At 40.8% G+C, this 20103-nt stretch overlaps 1 protein-coding gene across 3 annotated transcripts in view; it reads left to right on the forward strand.

Moving 5' to 3' along the window:
- E2F3 (E2F transcription factor 3) overlaps window positions 1-20103 on the forward strand; it is a 64894-nt gene that overhangs the window by 42233 nt on the left and 2558 nt on the right. For 2 of the 3 annotated variants that reach the window (XM_050942308.1, XM_050942309.1), the window contains exons 2-6: window positions 8224-8335; window positions 13798-14017; window positions 14655-14813; window positions 17725-17839; window positions 19471-19609. In XM_050942308.1, the coding sequence (XP_050798265.1) occupies window positions 8224-8335; window positions 13798-14017; window positions 14655-14813; window positions 17725-17839; window positions 19471-19609 (745 nt within the window). The remainder of the gene's footprint in view (window positions 1-8223; window positions 8336-13797; window positions 14018-14654; window positions 14814-17724; window positions 17840-19470; window positions 19610-20103) is intronic. The other variant, XM_050942310.1, reaches the window with a different exon arrangement.

Genomic DNA, 20103 nt, shown 5'->3' on the forward strand with positions numbered 1-20103 from the left:
ATAAAGTGTATTTTTGTGCTGCTGAATTTTATCCTTCAGTTGTGAGGGTAATCCTAAAAATGTGGGATGGGTTTTTTGTGTTTTTTTTTTTTTTTTTTTTTTTTTTTTTTTTCCTTTTCCTGTGCAGAATCTAGTAGAGATAGGCAGACCTAGAGTGAGGCGGGCTGGGGAGAAGCCAGAGCTGGCAGACACATCTTGGTGTCCCACAGCAAGAGGAAGCTATGGAAACAAACTTCTTTTCCCAATAGCAGCTTTGGCAGTGCTGGAGCATGCCCAGTGGCTATGGCTATGGTAGGATGGGATAGGAAACTGCTGCTACCAAACACTGGGCTGGGCATGCTCAAGTGTTCGATTTTGCAAAGGCACTGCAGGACAGGTGGGTGTGGGTCTCCTGAAACTCCTATAAAAATGGCTAATGGCCAGGGGTGGTGTTAGACACATGCAGCCTATACAACTGCATCAACCCTGAGGCAGCGAGGGGATCCCTTGCCATGGTGACTGGCTCAGTTACTGGCAGGTCAAGGAGGCTGGGAGTGGGGAGGGTAAGCTGGGAATAGGACTTAGTAAGGGAAATGGGGAGTGGAGTAGAAACCAGTTGGTTGGGGGTAACAAATGACAGTGATTCAATGAGGTGGGGCCCCAGAATCAAGTGGGGGAGCAGATGGCAGTAGCAGAGGAATAGCTGGAGCAGCAGTCAAGGGACCTGAGAACTTTGGAGGGCTCCTGCAGGCTTGGAAATGCTCAGACACACAATAGGCTGCTGGCTCCATTGTTTGCAGCCTGCTGCAGTGTATTGGTCCCCACTGCTCTTATTTGAATTTTCCCACAAGGGGGCCTCCAAAACAGTGATTCCGCCATGAATTCTGAGGCGTGAGACTGCCAGTGGCAGAGCTTCCATTTTGGTCAGAGGCCCATACTCCCTTTCCATTGCCCAGGCACATTCAAATGTGGGCAGCAGGAATCAGCGTATTACTCTTCCTGGCAGCTCTGACTCTAGCTTTGGTGGCAGCAGCAGCGATGGTTCCCCGCTCTGCGTTCTGCAACAGCAGTTCTCACTTGGCAGCTGCAGTGGTGATGGCTCTAATGGCAGCAGCACTCGTGCAGGGCCTGGACCAAAGGGAGCAGATGCCATGGCATGGAGTTGGGCTGGAAGGAGTGAGTTTATTTGAATGTGGGGGCACTCAGGGGAGCCCACAAATAAAAACCTATCCAAAGGCCTATCTTTTTGTTCTTCTGCCATTGGGAGAAGATGGCAGGGGTGTGCGTGTGAACCAGGTGGAACCCAAGTCAGCATTTGCTGACCCTGCAGACTGTTAAATCTGCCACTGTCCCATAGCGCTTGTTGAATCATTATCTTCTATTTCTCTCCTTGTCAACCAACTGGCTTCTATTCCACTCCCTATTTCCCTCGCCAAGTCCTATTCCCAGCCTACGCTCCCAGCTCCCAGTCTTCTTGCCCAGCCAGTTCTAGTATCTCTCCCTGCATCTGTCTCACCACACTCCTTTCCCTAGTCTACTCCTTTTCCTCTCCTTAATCTCACTTTTGTCCCTTTTCCAATCACATCAGACTACTAATTTGCTGTCAAACTCAGGGGATGTATCTAGTGGGGTTTCGCAGGAGTCTGTCCTGAGTTCAGTACTATTCTATATTTTCATTAAGGACTTGGGTAAGGGAAGGGAGGGTATGCTTATAAAATTTGCACATGACACCAAACTGGGAGGGGTTGCTCCACTTTGGAGGACAGGATTAGATTTAAAAATGACCTTGGCAAATTGGAGAATTGATCTGAAATCAAAAAGATGAAATTCAGTTAAGACAAGTGTAAAGTGCTACACATAGGAAGTGCACAACTACAAAATGGGGAATAACTGGCTAGGCAGTTCTACTACTGAAAAGGATGTGGGGGTTGTAATGGTTCACAAAATGAGTCAGTAATGCAATGCAGCTGCTAAAAAAGGCTAATAACATGCTGGGTTGAATTAACAAGACTGGTATATGTAAGACATGGGAAGTAATTGCCCCACTCTACTCAGCACTAGCCTCTGAGAGAGTATGGTTTCAGTTCTGAGCTCTATACGTGGAAGTCAGATTTGGACAAATTGGAGAGAATCCAGAGGAGAGTGACAAAAGGTTCAGAAAACCTGATCTATCAGGAAAGGTTAAAACACTTGTCATGTTTAGTCTTGAGAAAAGACGAGAGGAGGGGGAAGGGAGAGACCTGAAAAGAGGATGGTGATCAGTTGTTATCCAAGTCCACTGAAGGTTGAAAAAGAAATAGTTTGCAGCAAGAGGGATTAAGGTTAGTCATTTGGAAAATTTTCTAAGTATAAAGATAGTTAAGCACTGGAATAGGCTTTCAAGGGAAGTTGTGGAATCCCATCTTTGGAGGTGTCTAAGAACAGGTTGAACACCTGTCAGGGATGATCTGGGATACTTGGTTCTGCCTCAGTGCAAGAGGCTGGACCTCTGAAGGTCCCTTACAGCCCTATGTCTCCATGATTCTATGTTTTCTTGTCCATGCTGCCTGAGTGCCAGTAGTCACTGAAAGCAAAGGAAAGACAAGCTCCCTGCTTTCTGTTCTGATGGCCAGCCTGGAGCAGCAGTTACAGGGAAAATACTTCTGAGCCCTTGTAGCCGTAGGCTGGAGTGTGCTCAGTTGCTCTGTGGGGATGGTATGTGTGCAATCCAGGCGTATGCAGGAACTGTGAGGGGATGGAGCATGCTCAGTGAGGGAATGTAACTGCTAAAATCTGAAGTCTGTACTTAACATATGTGAACTGCAATTTTTCAGAGGTTTATAACTTGGCCAGATTTGGATGAATTTTCAGAGGGATGGCAAAAGGCAGATCCCTGACAGAAAGGCCACTCCCCTGCCAAATTTAATCTTCCTACTTGAAAGCATGGGGGCATTAGAGCGGGTCTCTCTCTCTCTCTCTCTCTCTCTCTCTCTCTCTCTCTCTCTCTCTCTTTCTTTTTAACATGGACAAAACAACATATTTTCCCTTAGCCTAATTCTTGGAAAAGGCTAAATTGTTTTGGCTGAAATTTTCCAAAACAATCCAGCTGTAGGCAGAAATCCCACATGTAAAATTTCAGACCAAATGGCTAGGCAAAGTTATAAATAACTGAAAACGGGCTTATAATGGAAGCATAAGGCAATTTTAATAATAGATGGTATTTGTGAGCCTGGCTACAATCTGCAGCACGGCACTAGAAATTTATCTTTCAGCTCAGAGTGCTCATTGTTTTTTCCTATAGATGTATTACTGTACTTGATTCTGTCCCCAGTGGATGCTGCTGGGTTGTTTGCTTTTTTTTAAAAAAAGGGGGGTGTAATTCCCCTTGCTCTGCCAGAGGCAGCACAGGAGCTTTCATGTAATGCAGTCTGTTTTAAAAATAAATAAATCCTCAAATTCCTTCTGCTGGATCTTTTTATGAACTCCATGTAATCTCAGCTCCTAATGCCCTATTCCTTTCTGATTGGATCTGATAATGTTTTGGAAGGGCTCCACTGATCGTTCAGGAACCCCACAGTGTGATAAATCTCAGTACTACAATGAGCCACATGGGGAGGGGGGAATCATTTTCCTTGTTTTTGAAAAAAAGGATACAACCTTAGTCTAGCAGCTATTAGTGTCCATTTCCAACCTCAAAAGACCACTATGATGATAGTAACACCTGGAGCTTCTTTACCTAGCATCTTTCATCAGTTCTTTAACATTTCTTCATATATTTTAATAATACAATAAAGTATTTTAATAATATTTAATGTAGCAGTACCTCTTGGTGCTTTCCATTTGACTGTCTAAAGTACCCACAAAGTAAGCACGAATGATTTAGAACTTCAACATCCCTGTGTTTTCTTCATTTTACAAATTGGAGAATAAGCATAAATATTAAGTAACTTGTGCAGAGTCACAAATGGTAGAGTTGGGAATAGACCCCAGTGTAGAGATGCAAGTAGAATGAATATCTGCTGAATTTCTCTCCTGTGTGTTTGAACCACTCCTTAACAAGGACATCAGGGATCCAAATGTCTGTCTTTAACCCTATTCTCCACCACTTGAGTTAGTTTCCTTTGATTTAATATGCAGTTGCATCAAGTCTTCCTTGCTTTCACTAGAATTCCTAGGGTGTTTCTTTGGGCTCCTGTACAATTTTTAAGACGCAATCTATGTACCCTATGTAAGCATCTATCCAAGCTGAAGACTTACTGACCAACTTTCAGAGGCTGATTCCTTTTTCAAACAAGCAGTTGTTATTTTATTTGCAGATCGATTTAATAAGGTAACTGTGGCTGCAAACTGCTGCTTCAGAAAGAGAGGCCTGACTTAAAAATCTGTTCCCTCCATGTTTTTAGCAGAGGTCTATCCTATGCTGGTTTCTCTGCATGTCTCTTGGGAGAGTTCTCGTCAATAATACTGCTCAAAGAAGCTGACCAGGATAGACATTTTATTGTTATCTGTAGGTGTGTTAACTGAGACCTGATAAAATTGTGGCTGCTTTTTTACGTTTTGTCAAGAGGAAAACTTCTGAGTTAAAAATTGGCCTACACTGAAGTAGTAAGAATGGGAAAAGCTATATGAAAAAAGTGCAAGAGTATGAGCTTAATATGATCTTGAAGGAAAACTGCCTTTTTCTAGTTAAATATTATCTAGTTAAATATTAGTCAAATATTATCTTCTTCACTTCTAAAACAAAGGGCAAATTATTGTCCCTTGCAGAAAACCCAAGTATACAAGTTTTGTATGGAGGACAGGGGAAACAGAGTGTCCTCTGCCCCACCTAAAGCTGAAGTGAAGAGTAGCTCTGGCCAGCTATGTACTGGTGGTCTTTGTAGTTTGTGAAGTAATGTAACTTCTTTACCAGAACTCCCTTCAATGCAGCTTGAGGGAGCACTGCCCAACAGCATGTCCAATGGTGTACACTGGGGTCAGTGTTTTGTACACATTCTCTTCTTGGCCTGTCCCTTCTTTTAGTGGAACCATAGAGGTTCCAGTGCTCTTTGGACCTTGAATGCCCATGAAAGGATTGCAGGATTTGCCTATTAACCAGATGAGATACAATGACCGAATTTTCCCCTCCAAATAGTTATATGGTGTTACATTCTGAGGTGCAATCCAGACCAGCGAAGGGTTGTTTCACACCAGCCACACAGCCATGGGTGCTTCACAGCATTTTGCTGTTGTAGCTACCAACCTAGACCACTCACAAACAGACTACCAGCATGCAGGTCACACTCTGAGTGTCGGTGTATAGCTACAGCCCTGGTCCACCAGCTCTGACCCCAGTAGCCTGTTAGCCACATTCCAGTCACAATCTGGCTTCCAGCAGCTCTGGTTACTACTTGCAGGGTGACCCCAACATACTCAGAGTCTAGAATTTTCTCCCTCTCCTGGACAGTTCAGATATTAAAGGTCCATTGCCCTTTAAAGGATCAGTATTCAACAGTATGAGCAATGAAACCCTTGGCCTACAGACTTTCTGCAATAGAGGAAACAGAGAGAACACTATTTCTACCACTTTTAGATCTTTATCAAATATGGGATATGCAAAAATACACTTTCCCATCTGAAGTGTAATATGTCTGACTTGCAATTAAAACAGTCTAAAAAGGATTTTCTGAAACTGCTTCTTAAAATACCTATTTACCAAGCTGTTTTACTCTTCTGAATATCCAGAAAATGTTTTTAAGTCTTATTCCATATCCTATACAAATATTTTGTGTTCTCCAAAATAACTCTCTGAAGTAGTATCTGTGCTAATTGCCCGAGAGCCATAGTCCTGCTCTGCCTGTGTATACATATAGTCCTATATAGTCAGTCTTAATGAAACTGACAAGACCATTCTGCTGTTTTAAACACCTTCTGTAAAACACACAAACATGCAGTACTATTGGAAGCAGCTAAAAGATGCTGTTTGAATAACCATGGTTGGTACTTAGTAATATAAAGTTCAGAGGAGAAGGTTGTAGGGTGTTAGTGAGCAAGTCCTTAAAAAAAGCTCCTATTTGCTATATATTCTTAGATATGCTTATGTAAACCTCCTGGTGGCTATGGCCACTACAAATTTCTAAATTGTTTTCCCTAAAATATTTGCGAAATCTGTGGGGCTGGGGAAGGAGCGAGACGAGGATTAGTTAGCAAATTCATTCCACACAAAACGTGTTGATATTTAAAACTATTCAATAATATAATTGTTGTTTCATGAAGTGTTGTCTTAAAAAAAAAAAATTCTCCCCACCACATATTCCTGAGATCTTTCATTCTTTTCTTAACACAATCCCTCTGGCCTGGTTTTGCTGTATCCTGAAGTGTCTCCCTTTCTCTCCCTGCCTGCCTCCCTCCATCCCAGAATTCTCGGATGAAGAAACAAAAATTTAAAAAAACAAGTGAGTTTTATCTCATTCCTGTGTAATATCTTTGTCAAATTAATCCAGTCACACAGGCTAAAAAGTCTGTTAGTGGGATGTTTCTGTTAAGAACAACATTTTAAATGGCCAGGCTTGGATTGCAGAGTTAATGCCCTATTGAGATGAACAGAGGTAACTCAGACCTTTCTAGAGAGCTGTTATTTCAGGATGTCTGGCTGCAGCAGCATAATTTTGTCTGTGCTTGTGAGGAAATGTAGGATAGCTCACTTGCAGTTATGTCATCTGTGAATTAGTCTCCTACCCTCTCAACTCAAAGATAAATATAACTCAAAGCAGCTTGTGACTTGTGTGTCTGTGTTTGTGGGGTAAGATGAACCTCTGTGCCCTGACTTTAATGTTAATGAGCCTTAGGTTCACAAAGGGAATCCAACACAAAGATGTCAGTTATCAAAAAGTAAATACAAATTGAATATATTTTGAGATCTCTGAGACAAACCAGTAATAAAATGCACATATTAAAAAAAATAAAAGAAAAATATCACTATTTACAGCTCCATAATGGAATGTGCTGTCCTGCTTTGGCCCAGAGCAGCTCTTACTAGGATACAGTTCTCTGGTGTTAGATTATTTGTCAGTCTGTTTTAAATAAAGTACTCCGAATCATAAAATCTAGTTGTATTAGCCCCATTTTTCAGAAACAGCTATGCAGGCTAATTTTGTTAGAAATGGGTTTTACCTTCCCATTTGTGTGTATTCAAGTTAATGCTCCTCTTATTGTTAGGATAATGAATCAGCTATCACCAGGTCCAATTTCAGTAGCTAATGGCATGGCATGGAATAGCTTCTAAAATTAATAGTTCAGGTATCTACAAACAGGATTCACACTGATGATGATGTTTTATGTTGTTTGTCTATCTTTATATTGCTATCTAATTGAGCAGAGCAGTCTTGTCAGAGTTTCAGCCATCTCTTTCATTTCTTGCAAGGTTGTACACAGCTTTACTTCTTCATAAGTGAACACATTGGGTAGAGAGTCTTCAAACAGCCTTTTTCTGATGCTGTCACTGGTCCATTTTCTCCAGTCTGGGTTTCAGAATAAATTTTTATATATTCTAGTTCACTTGGTAGGCTAAACTGAATGGTTGTCTTCTTGATTAAGGCAAAAATAATCCAAGATGATGGCAAGACTCTTTCAAGATGGCCAGATTTCCTTCTTTCTCCCATGCTTAAACATTTTAATTCTTGGTGCCATGTTCATTGTAGCATTGCTGTAACTTTATTATTGGTATTTATGAACTTCTCATAGCTACCAAGTCAGATGGTGCATGTGAAATCTAATTTACACAAATATAACTTGGTGCAGTCTTCTGAAGATGCACGGAATCCTAAAAAAAGTTTCACTAAAAATGTAGCTGTACAAGTAAGTCATTGTGTGTATTTGTGAGCTCACTCTGAATGTTACACTCTGTGCTGTAACTAGAACTCTTAATACAGTGATAGATAGAAATATTTTTAGATCTTTGACAGAGTGCAAGAAAGTCAAACTTCACTAGATACTATCCTAGAAATATGTCCCTAACTCAGTTTTCTTTTAAAATTAAAAGATCTACTTGCTTATTCAAATGTAGCTATCATTGTGACCTTTAAGTAAAATATTTAAATTGTTTTAAGGTGCCAGTAGACTTTCATACCATAGTGATGAGTGTGGAATAAGAACCTAGATAGACAGGTTGCTGTGTAAAGTTCTCTTCCTCTGTCCGTCCCCTCCCCCACTTCTCCATTATTCTGTGCTTTGTAAAGTGCAATGTACTTTTGACACTCCATCAACACAAAATTTGCTTTTTAACAGGCAAAGCGAAGGCTGGAACTAGGAGAAAGTGGTCACCAATATCTTGCTGAAGGATTAAAAACCCCAAAAGGAAAAGGAAGAGCTGCAACAAGAAGTCCAGATAGTCCCAAAAGTAAGGAAACTTTTGTTATGCTCTGTGGTGTGGGGCTTAAAGCTATTTTGGACTTCCTTTATGATGTCTTTTCCTAAAAACCCAACAGCCAAAGGCCTTGTCTGTGGAGGAACATTCAAGAAAATTAATCCAAATTAATTAAAGATGTGCATTTAAAGCAGATTACTTAAACTAGTGGCTCTCAACCTTTCCAGACTATTGTATCCCTTTCAGGAGTCTGATTTGTCTTGCCTACCTCTGAGTTTTGCCTCACTTAAAAACTACTGGCTTACAAAATCAAGACATAAAAATACAAAAATGTCACAGCACACTGTTACTGAAAAATTGCTTGCTTCCTCATTTTTACCATATCATTATAAAATAAATCAATTGGAATATAAATATTATACAGTACTTATATTTCAGTGTATAGAATATAGAGCAGTATAAACAAGTAATTGTCTCTATGAAATTTTAGCTTGTACTGACTTTGCTAGTGTTTTTTATATAGTCTGTTGTAAAACTAGGCAAATATCTAGATGAGTTGAGGTACTCTCTGGAAGACCTCTGCGTACCCCCAGGGGTCTGCCTACCCCTGATTGAGAACCACTGAGTTAAACCACATTAAACCTGTTTAGCTTCATTTAAAACAAATGAAGGCCTCTTTAATTCTGAATGAGGCTGTCCACAAAGCGGTTTAATGTGGCCTCACTAAACTGCTTTAAATCCACATCTTTAGTTAATTTGGATTAGCTCACCTTAGTGTCCCTGTGTAGCTCCTGAATCTGCCAAAGGATTAGGTACAAATTGCCTCCTTTTGTGAGTGGGTGGATGAATATATCTCCATAGAAAAGACAGAATATTCTTCAAATTATTTCAGGATACTCTTAGTGCCCACTTCTAGGTTAGATTTCAGATTGACTAAGACTTTGTCTACACTACCACTTTTGTTGGTAAAACTTTTTTGTGGGTCAGAGATGTGAGAAAACCCACTTCTGACGGACATAAGTTTCACTGGAAAAAGCGCTATGTTTGCAGGAGAGGCTCTCCTGCAGACCTAGATAATGCCGGTCATTGGAGGTGGTTTAATTATGCTGGCATGAGAGCTCTCTCCTGCCAGTGAAGAGGGGCTACAGGAGAGACCTTACAGCGGCAGAACTGTAGCAGTATAGCTGTTCTGCCATAAGGTCTGTAAAGTAGATATAGCCTGACTTTTTTACAATTTATATATGGTAACGTAGACACTGCCATACTGGATCAGGCCAGTGATCCATCTTGTGTAGAGCCTTCTCAGAGAGTAGCTGGTATCAGAAGCTTTGCAAGAAGATGCAAGAAACCCAATAGTGGAAAACTGTGGTATAATCTGCCCATAGGGGAATCTGCTGCTTAACCCTTTTTGGTTACTGGCTGGCTTATTGCCCTGATGCAAGATTTTGAAACATTTTGTATTCTCTGTATCTTCAGAGATTACAAGACCAACAAAACCAGCACCAAATATTAGAAATAGTTTGGAATACTACTTAGTTCTTCAAGTGCTTGCTCATGGCAATTCCAAAGTATGTGTGTGCTTGTCCCGAGCACGGCTGCCAGAAAAATTTTCTCTCAGTGGTATCTGTCAGGTTGAGCTCTGGTGCCCCGTGCGTTAGCACACTCATAGTGCCAGTATAAAGGGGCCCGCCGACCTGCATCCCCCAGTTCCTTCTTACCACCTGCAACAGTCACTGAAACTACGTCGTCCTTATATTTTCAAGTACGCCTTCAGTGGACTTCATTTCTACTTGGTGTATATTGTTACCGTTATTGTAGTTGTTAGAACAGTTAGTTAGGTTAACAAACCCCACTTTGTGGCACTCAGTACTTCAGCCTCTGTAAGGAGTGCCCTGGCGATTCTTAGGGAGTCTCAACACCAGTCGTCACCCCCGGCACTCAGAACGGACATTGTTTCTGCTTCTCAGGAACCTCAGCACCCTCTGTCATCTCCGGCACCAAAGAAAACCATTCCAACCAGGGAGGTTCAGGTCTACCCTTACTTTGACTGGCTGATCAGAGGTTGCACCAAGACCCAGATGGAGACAAATGTAAAGTTAATGCAGTCAATTTTCCAGGACTTAGACCTGTTGATAAATATCCAGTAGTTTACTCTCTCCCCTGTTCGAAGGACAGAATTCATCCTGGCGAGCCTTGACTTGGTCCAAGCCAGAGCCTTCCTCCTGGAAGCCCAGTTCTGAGCAATAGGGTGCTCATAGAAGCCTCAGAAACCACCCTATCACCATTACAAGAAACTGCCTAAAGTTCCTAGGCCATATGGCTTCATGCACCTATGTGGTGCAAAATGCGAGGCTGTGGCTCAGACTTCTTCAGGCTTGGTTGGCGTATGCACCGGGCCGACATCACTTAGACATGGTCATCACACTTCCTCCACCAGTGATGGCCTCCCTTCTTTAGTGGTTGGTTCCATGGACAGTGTGTGCAGAGGTCCCATTCTCGAGACCCCAACCATGAATGTGACTCATCAGTCACTTCGGCGATGGGCTAGGGAGCTCGCTTGGGGCCCTTTAGAAATTAGGGCCTCTCACTACACATCAATGTCAGGGAGCTCAGGATGGTTTGCCAAGCCTGCCAGGCGTTCCAACCCCTCCTGAAGGGCAAGTGTGTTTCGGTTCTTACAGACAACACAATAGTGATGATGTATGTAAACAGGCAGGGTAGAGCACATTCCTCTCACCTGTGCCAGGAAACTCTTTTCTTGTGGGAATTTTCAGTAGCTTACTCGATCGATCTTGAAGACTCCTATCTCCTGGGATCATAGAACTAGCTAGTGGATCACCTCTGCAGATCCTTCTCCAATGGTCATCCGTCCAGATGTCGGGAAAGCCATCTTCCAGAAGTTGGGGACTTTCCAGATAGATCTGTTCGTGACAAGGCACAACAGGGCTTGGAGAGATTATACCCCCAGGTACAGCAGCCACTCCCTCCCAGGACCTCAACTTGGTGTTGACCAGGCTAATGGGACCTCTGTTTGAACCACTGGCAACATGGGTGGCAGATATAATAGGCTAAGGGACGTTGCAGGGTTCGACAGGAGTCCAGAGAGATTACTGATGAACCCAGGAAGCTGAATACCAGATACCACCTCCTCAGCCGCTCTGGAACCTGTGTGGGGTATAATGAAAGCGCAAGTTCTTTGGGAAGAGACGCTGCAGCTTTTCCCAGGTGGCTTGGGGTCTGGGGAGGGGAGAGTAGGGGAGGCGTGGCTGGCCCAGGGCTCTTCCAGGCAAGGGGTGTGTGTGTACTCAGGGCTTTTCCAGGTGGAGTGAGGGGGGACAGGGTCATTGCTCTGGCTGCGGGGGGAGAAGGGGGGGCTTGGGGCTCCTGATGCAGGGGAGATAGGGGGCTCACGTCTACGGCCCAGTGGGGTGGTGATGGGAGGACACGGACAGAAGGGGTGAGCTTGGGACTAGCGTTCCTCCTCTACTTATCCTGGAAGGTGGCCGTTACTTCTACCAGAAGGGCCTTGGAAATCTGAGCCCTTTCATCGGATCCACCATATATGGTCGTCATCAAGGACAAGGTTCAATTGTGGCCGCATCTGGCCTTCCTTCTAAAGGGGGTCTCACAAGTCCATAGTAACCAGGATGTCTTCCTACCAGCCTTCTATCCGAAACTGCAAGTCAAAAGAGAGGAACAGAGACTCCATTTGTTGGATGTCAGATGTGCACTAGCTTTCTACATAGAAAGGACTAAGTCATTTCGGAAATCTATTCAGCTTTTTGTAGTCATTGCCTTTCATTCTGTCTGCCTTCCAGTCTCGGCCCAGAGAATTTATTTGTGAATCACTTCCTATATCCACACATGCCATGACCTGGTGAAGGACCCCGCTCCTCTTACCCTGATGGCACATTCTACAAGGGCTCAAGCATCTTTCAGCAGTGTTTGTGGCTCAAGTTCCTATACAGGATATGCGAAGAGCGGCAGCGTGGTTGTGTCAGTCCACACCTCTCATTACGCCATCACCCAGCAGGCTAGAGACGACTCAGGTTTCAGCTGAGTGGTATTACAATCAGCACGCCAATGAACTCCGAACCCTCGACCTGTGCAACTAATTGGGAGTCACCTACTTAGGCACTGACATGAGCAATCACTCGAAGAAAAATGTTACTGACCTTTTGTAATGGTTGTTCTTCAAGATGTGTTGCTCAAATCCATTCCACCTGGCCTGCCCCTCTGTCAGATTAGCTGACAAGAAGGAACTGAGGGGGCTACAGGTCAACGGGCCCCTTTATACTGGTGCTATGAGCACGTGACCCCAGAGAGCATCAAAAGCTGACCTGACAGATACCACTGAGGGAAAAACTTTCTGGTGGTGGTGATCAGGGCAAGCACACACCTACTTTGGAATGGCCATGAGCAACACGTCTCCAAGAACAACAGTTACGGAAGGTTAGTAACACCTTTTTATTCTGGGCCACATATTTAAACTGGCCTCTGAAAACACATCTATGAAATGAATAGATGCTGCCATTTGTTCATGGAAAAAACCACTTAGTTAAGAACATAATATAACATAAGAACATAAGTTATTGCCTGTACAAATGCAGATTTATTTTGCAGTTACAATTGTGTGCCACTGCAAAAAACTTGTTAATTAATTTTCTGGACATATAGAAAATATGTCCCCCTTGTTTTCCAGTGAGAGGAAGTTAGTTGCTGATTCATAGTTTAAGACCAGTAAAGTACAGCATACTTCCCTAGTTTTCCCTCACTACCTTCACATCATTGTGAAGGTAGTGAGGGCAAATTGGGGGAAAACTCTGTACTTTACTGGTCTTAAGGAGTTATTATAAGGTTAAGAAGAAATAATATATAGCCTTGGATGCATGATTACTAACTGTCTGTCTTGTAAATTTGGTGTAAATCTCATTGATTCACGTGAGTCATCTGTAAATTAGGGAAACAGTCATTTAGTACACCTACTGAAGAGCACCAAAGTTATGGCTAATTGCCTGTGAAACTCTTAAGTTTCCTTAAGTTTTCTGTTACCTTAAGAGGTACAATCAACCCATGAAGAAAACTGGCTAGCAGCCTGATAAAAGGATAAGTAGTTGGTGTTGCTGCCAAGACAAAAACATACCGAAATATTGTTAAATTACGTTGCCATACTTTGCATAGTCTTAAACTTTCATTATGCATTATCCATTAAGCTAATGAGAAGTACACGTGAACTTTTTAAAAATTGAGTCCGTGTGCCTTGATCTTTGGAGAGAGAGACTATGAAACCATATAAATATCCAATGGTAGGTTTTGTGCTAATGCGGAAGTTTAAGAGCTTTCTGTAGTAAAATATGTAGGAAGTTTCTGCAAAACATATTTTGTTGCTTCAAATGCCCGTTTCAAAACTGAAATGGGAAAACTGATTTGAACAGCAGCTAACAAACTCATTTCTTTTCTCCTCCTCCCTTCTTTATATTCGTTTTTCTTCCAAGCTCCAAAATCTCCTTCAGAAAAGACTCGGTATGATACATCACTTGGTCTTCTCACAAAGAAGTTCATTCAGCTGCTGAGCCAGTCCCCAGATGGGGTCGTAGATTTGAACAGAGCAGCAGAGGTCCTCAAGGTGCAGAAACGGAGGATTTATGATATCACCAATGTACTGGAAGGCATCCATCTCATTAAGAAGAAATCCAAAAACAACATTCAGTGGATGTGAGTATTCACCATTCTTCTCCAGCTGATTGCATTGTTATAAAGTGGCAGTGTTTCCCGTCTCTGCTTCCAGCCTTGCACTCCTGCTCCCAGCAGTTGTCCAACAGACTTTTCAAAAATAGAATAGCTTTTTAATGTTATTTACTTGAGATAAAAACAACGAGGAGTCCTTTTGGCACCTTAGAGACTAACCAAATTTAATTGGGCATAAGCTTTCGTGGGCTAAACCCCACTTCATCAGATGGGTTTTAGCCCACGAAAGCTTATGCCCAAATACATTTGTTAGTCTCTAAGGTGCCACAAGGACACCTCGTTGTTTTTGCTGATACAGACTAACACGACTACCACTCTGAAACCTGTTACTTAAGATAGTTTTTTAATATCTGATAGGCCTCTCGTAAGGAAATTCTTGTATTAAATGGTGCCACAATACAAGGTGCCTTCTCTGAGAAGCTTGGTTTATATTGGCATCCTTTAAGCTGCTTTAGGGGATGAAGGCTGCAGTAATCAAGGCTTGTAACTTAGACACACCTCTTCTTCTTTTTTTTTTTTTTTTTTTCCTTGCTCCCTTCCTCCTAGAGTGTAGTTTTGAGTTGTAATAATGATTACAAAGACCCTGCCTTCTTTGGATTTGTAGGGGCTGCAGTCTATCTGATGATGGGGGCATGATGGCACAGTGTCAAGGCCTGTCAAAGGAGGTGACTGAACTCAGTCAGGAAGAGAAGAAACTGGATGAATTGATCCAAAGTTGCACCCTGGATCTCAAGTTACTAACAGAGGATTCAGAGAATCAGAGATATCCTTTATGCCATCATTTCCAAATGTGGTTAACCTCCCTGCTGCTAGGGTAAGAGTTAGGAAGGCTCTTCAAAATAGAGATAAGTGACACACAGCACCAAAAATTCATTCCCAAAGGTAACAGTTTTCTGTGACTTAATGCAGATGTCGCTAAGAAAGCACTTACATCAATTATAAAATTAAACATTTAACATTTCTGGAGCATATAAGAAATGTTGATGTATGAAGAGGTCCCAAAATATCCATCTTTAGATAAAGTAGTAGGACCAAGAGTTCAGCAGTTTTATTACAGTGCACTGAAGACAAAACATTAAGTTCAAGCATGTCTTTTTAAAACATTCTCATTTTACAATTCTGAACCCAGATCAAAACCCACTTTTTGCAAACATAAGCTAAGTTTTTGTGTATGTATTTTTATATTACTACCTAGATCTTGTATATTTGCACATATTTATTGCTTAACATATGCAAATAGATTAATATGTATATAAAGATTACAAAAAAAACCAAATACAAGCAATTGAACTCTAGGAAGGCAAAGGCTGAATCTGCCTTTGTTTGCAACTTACCTTATTGTTTCCTAACCTCTAGATACTATGGGGATAAATGCTTCCTAGATACTATAGTGATAAAAACCCAAACTAGATATATTTTAAATATAAGTTACTAATTTTAATAACAGTGGTAAGCTGCAGAAGATTAATATATTTTCCAATATTCATATGTCTGTGAAGAACAGGTTAATCCTAAAAGGTATCGTGGCTTTTACTGGACATGTCACCCATTGATATATGATGAAGATCTTCATTACATACTGTAGTTGATTTTTCAAAAGTCAACATTTGATATCAGTGACGTGAAAAACTGCACTTACTTCCTATCCTTAAAAAAAAGACTGTAACATTTACTGTGTCAAAGTTGATTTTTTAATTATGACAACTGTGGAAACATCGACATTTGAATGTATTTGATCAGTGAATTTATAAGCCAGGAAATGTACCATGATATAAAATAGCAGTGCTGCTGTAAAGTAAACTCATCGTTCCTTCCAATGGATACCGATATGAAAGCACAGAAATGCTAAACACAGGGTTGATCCTGACTTTGTCTCAGTAAAATCTGTTGCCTACCATGGTGCAGGCGGACGAAAAATTACTGTTACTGTCTGCTACTGTAGCTGAGAAGCTTGTTTTATTAGCTTTTCTCTTTTTGCTCCTATTCTCAGAGAACAGACTTGTTAGTTTTTTATTTTTTTGTGTGAGGTGGTATCTGGACACTGTTCAAGACCAGACTGCATGGGTTATATACTCCTGTAGTGATGGCAGTAGAATTGGAGAGTAACTTAGTGCTAATATTACCTTAGGTTTATTGGAATAAGACCAGCCTTTGTTTTTGTTTCTCCAGCAAGGGAAATTGCCTTCCTGCTTGTCAACTGACCAAACTGTAAGAGAATTTTCAGGTCTTCTTGAAAGCAGTAAGAGGGACTAGATGGCTTATAAAATTGGTTAATGTGATATATAGCCTTTCACCTGTAGGATGCCAGTTCAATTTCAATCTAAATCTGTTGTGAAAGAAAGTTGATTTGGTGCTTTCATTTAAATTTGCATCTGATGCAAAACCACTATGCACTTTGCCTTTCCTGGAAATCTCAGTAGAGAGGTAAAGGATTTGAATGAGCATGATGGCTGAGCTACCATCTCACTTCTACAGGTGTTCAGTCCAAGTTAGTTTTGAGATACATTGGTGGTATGGAGTTGGGGCAATTAGTACTGTTCCACTGTGCTGCACTCTGGTCATAATTTAAAGTTCAGATCTACCAAAAATTAATACACAGTAGTAACTGTCATCATAAATCTTCACTTCTGCAGTACAAAGAGTGTGGTAAGTGTTTCACAGGCAAAAATGAAGACCCTGAAACACTTGTCTGTTGACAGTAGTTATTTCCTATACTGAGCAATGAGTAATACTGAGATACCACAGTGTGGTGACTTAGCAAAATGTATTAATGTTGACCACTGTAATATTCTATATATAAACTGCAAACAACATTTCCCAGAGCTTAAATATGACACTTTTATGTGCACTAAATTAAAAAAAGTAAAATCAGTGGTTTATTTCTTTTTTACTTTCCTCCTTTCCAAAGGGGCATTAGATGAGATTGCTCTAAGCATTTTTATGCCTGGGAACACACAAAATGATGTGCATCACTTTGTTATAACTTCTACGAACCTGGATGATTGCCTGGAAAACCCAGGATATAAAAACACAGAATATATTGTCACAGTAATAAAAGAAAATGATAGATGCCACTCCTTGAGAAATAATTACTAAAAAAATTGAATTTCATTTGTACTGAAATTACAGTATGGGTGATTGAATGTTACATTTAAAATTATTGGCAGGGGGGCGGAGTGGAAGGTGAGAGAGTGCATTTGTCTGTGTTTGCAAATTATCTTAAATTTCTTTTGAGTTCCCAATTCTGTGTAACTGGTTTGCAAGTATGTTGGAATTTTCTGTGCGCGCATGTGTACACACACACACACACACACACACACACACACACACACACACACACACACACAGCTGGAAACAGCAGAACCCAGATGCAAGTGAAAATATCTTTTGTCACTGAATAGTGACCCAACTGTTTGATCAAGGCACAGTACTGACATGCTTTGCTTAGAATCTCAACTGGTCCTTATTTGCCTGAAGGTTAGTGGCTACAAAGAATGGTTTCCAGTGTCGGGGAGAATACTGTACTGAAATTAAAATAGGAGTGAGGAGGACCAATGTGGAGATTAACTGGGAACAAAGCTTGTAGAAACAATTATTTTTTGCAGAAACATTTTTTTTCTTTTAATGTGAATATGCTGCATGTTTGATTGGAAGGATTCCTTAACACTGATTACATTAGCTTATGTTACATATCAAGATATTCGAAAAATTAATGGCCTTAAAGACCAAACTGTTATAGTTGTGAAAGCACCTCCAGAAACCAGACTTGAAGTGCCTGACCCAGTGGAGGTAAGAGCACCGTAGCGACTCTTGTTGCATAATGTAATTTTTTAACTACAAATGGAGGATGTGTGTCTGTGCTTGCCTGTGGCATCTGAAATGCTTGTCTTAAGTTGGATGATGTTGATATGTCTTGAGCACTTTGGGGACATTGTAAAAATCGACAAGAACTATATAATCAGAAACTGCCATTTACATAACTCAGATACTCTTATATTTCTTCTCCTCTCCTGCACTCTTGCAGTTGTATCCTTTGATTCTCATACTCTCAAGTCCAGCTTCCTCTTCAACTAATTCATACTACTTTTGAATGCAAAACATGATTAGCACGAGGAACTTTTGTCGAATAGTATAGTAGGTAACTTTAAAAGAAGAATGTCAAACTGCATGATTTTGAATGTCCTAATGCCTCTTAAGTTGCTAATAATGAACTGCAGCTTTGAAAAGCTCCACTTGCTTGAGGGAAGTGATTCTTGTTCAATTGTGGAGTTAACATTTGTGTTTTTCATCGTAATAGGAAGGGTGACTGACTAGGTACATTTTCACAAAAAAAATCCTAGACTGATGTAATGAAAGAGAATAATACTAACTTCTCAAGATGAGGTGGGAATTTTAAACTCAGAAGAAGTTTCCTACAGAATCAGTCTGGTATAAGACAGTGGCATTTGCTTTGTTAAGAGGAGCAAGGGAATCAATCAATATGCAGATGAAATACACGCTGAAAAACTTTTTTTAACATGTGAAAAGGCATCTCTGCCATGCCCTTTGTCAGAAACCTTTTAAAAAATCAAACCATAATACGCTATTCTGTGACTTGCACTGTAAATCCCATCCTATCATAAAGCAACAGGTTATAACTATTGTAACGAAGTATTAAGAGTCCAATCCCCTTTATATGTACATTACTATAACATAACACAGAAATTGGTGAACTTCTAAGGCTTGGTCTACACTATAGAGTAAGGTCAATATAGGGCGGCTTTTATCAACCAAACTATGTATGTGCCTACACTAAAATGTCCTTCCCACCAATATAAGTTACCCACTATACCGACCTAATAACTCCACCTTTGCAAGAGTTGTAGTGTTTAAGTTGATATAGTTGGGATGATGCAGTGTCTTTGTAGACACTGAGTTGTTTACACTGCCTGTTGCTGCCCAGGGGCTGATGGCTGGAGCGCTGCCTGAGGGCTGATGGCTCAGGCTGTCAGTGCTCCCCAATTCCCCACTTAAGTTGGTGCAAGCATTCCTGATGAGGACGTGCACCACCTACAGAAGGAACATAGTGTGGACCTAAAGAGCCAATTTAATTACTGAATTGGCTGGAGGTTGTTCTAACTTGAGACGATTTAAATTTGACGTGTAGACATGACCTAAGTTTGTTATAAAGAGGTGGGTAACCTTAAATGCTCTCTTCCTAACTAAGAGCTTTGCCAGCAAAATCTTTCACATTACAAAAATAAGATGAAATGTAAACACGGGGATCGATGTGGAATTTGTAATACCTCTAATCATTATACCAGAACTAAACAATGGCAACCAAAACATATCATATATGACCTTCAGTGGTGACAGAAAGGTCACTATTATAGCGCTTGTTACCATAGAATTGTGCTGAAATTTTAAATCTTTTCTGTTAGCAGAATGCGCTGATTCATTTATCTAGTACCGAAGGACCTATTGAGGTTTATCTATGTCCAGAAGAGAATGACAGCCTCAGTCCTATTAAAACATACAATCAGGACCACAACGGAAATATCTCAAAAACAATTTCCAAAGGTAAAGTTCTCTTTCTGTTATGATGCACAAGGTCTTCAGAGTTTAACAGGAAAGTTTAACTAAAAGAAGTAATCTGTACAGGTGCGTGGGTTTTTTGTCTAAGCCAGAAAGATGTAAGGTTTCTAGACTGCACATTAGAAAATGTATTTCCCCTGTTTGTCATTTGCTTATCATCGGGTTTGGTATTTGCATGTGGTATGAAACTATGTCCTAAGTGTATCATAAATATATATAACATTGAAAATATATCTAGTTTCTTATCACTTGCTGACATACAACAAAAGGCAGCAAACAAACATAAGTTTCTCATAATCGGAGGCAGAATTTTAAATTCACTTACTGCCATCTGCAGATAACCAGTGTCAGACATTGATGACATTTTATATTTATATTTATATATTTAGCCTTAAAGGTACTTAACTTTTGAAATAGTCTGAGTCATTCTGTGTGGCCTGTTAAGAATTTCATACATTAATAATAGGCTTACTTAGTAG

Source organism: Gopherus flavomarginatus, chromosome 2 (assembly GCF_025201925.1).
Source record: "Gopherus flavomarginatus isolate rGopFla2 chromosome 2, rGopFla2.mat.asm, whole genome shotgun sequence".
NCBI lineage: Eukaryota > Metazoa > Chordata > Testudines > Testudinidae > Gopherus > Gopherus flavomarginatus.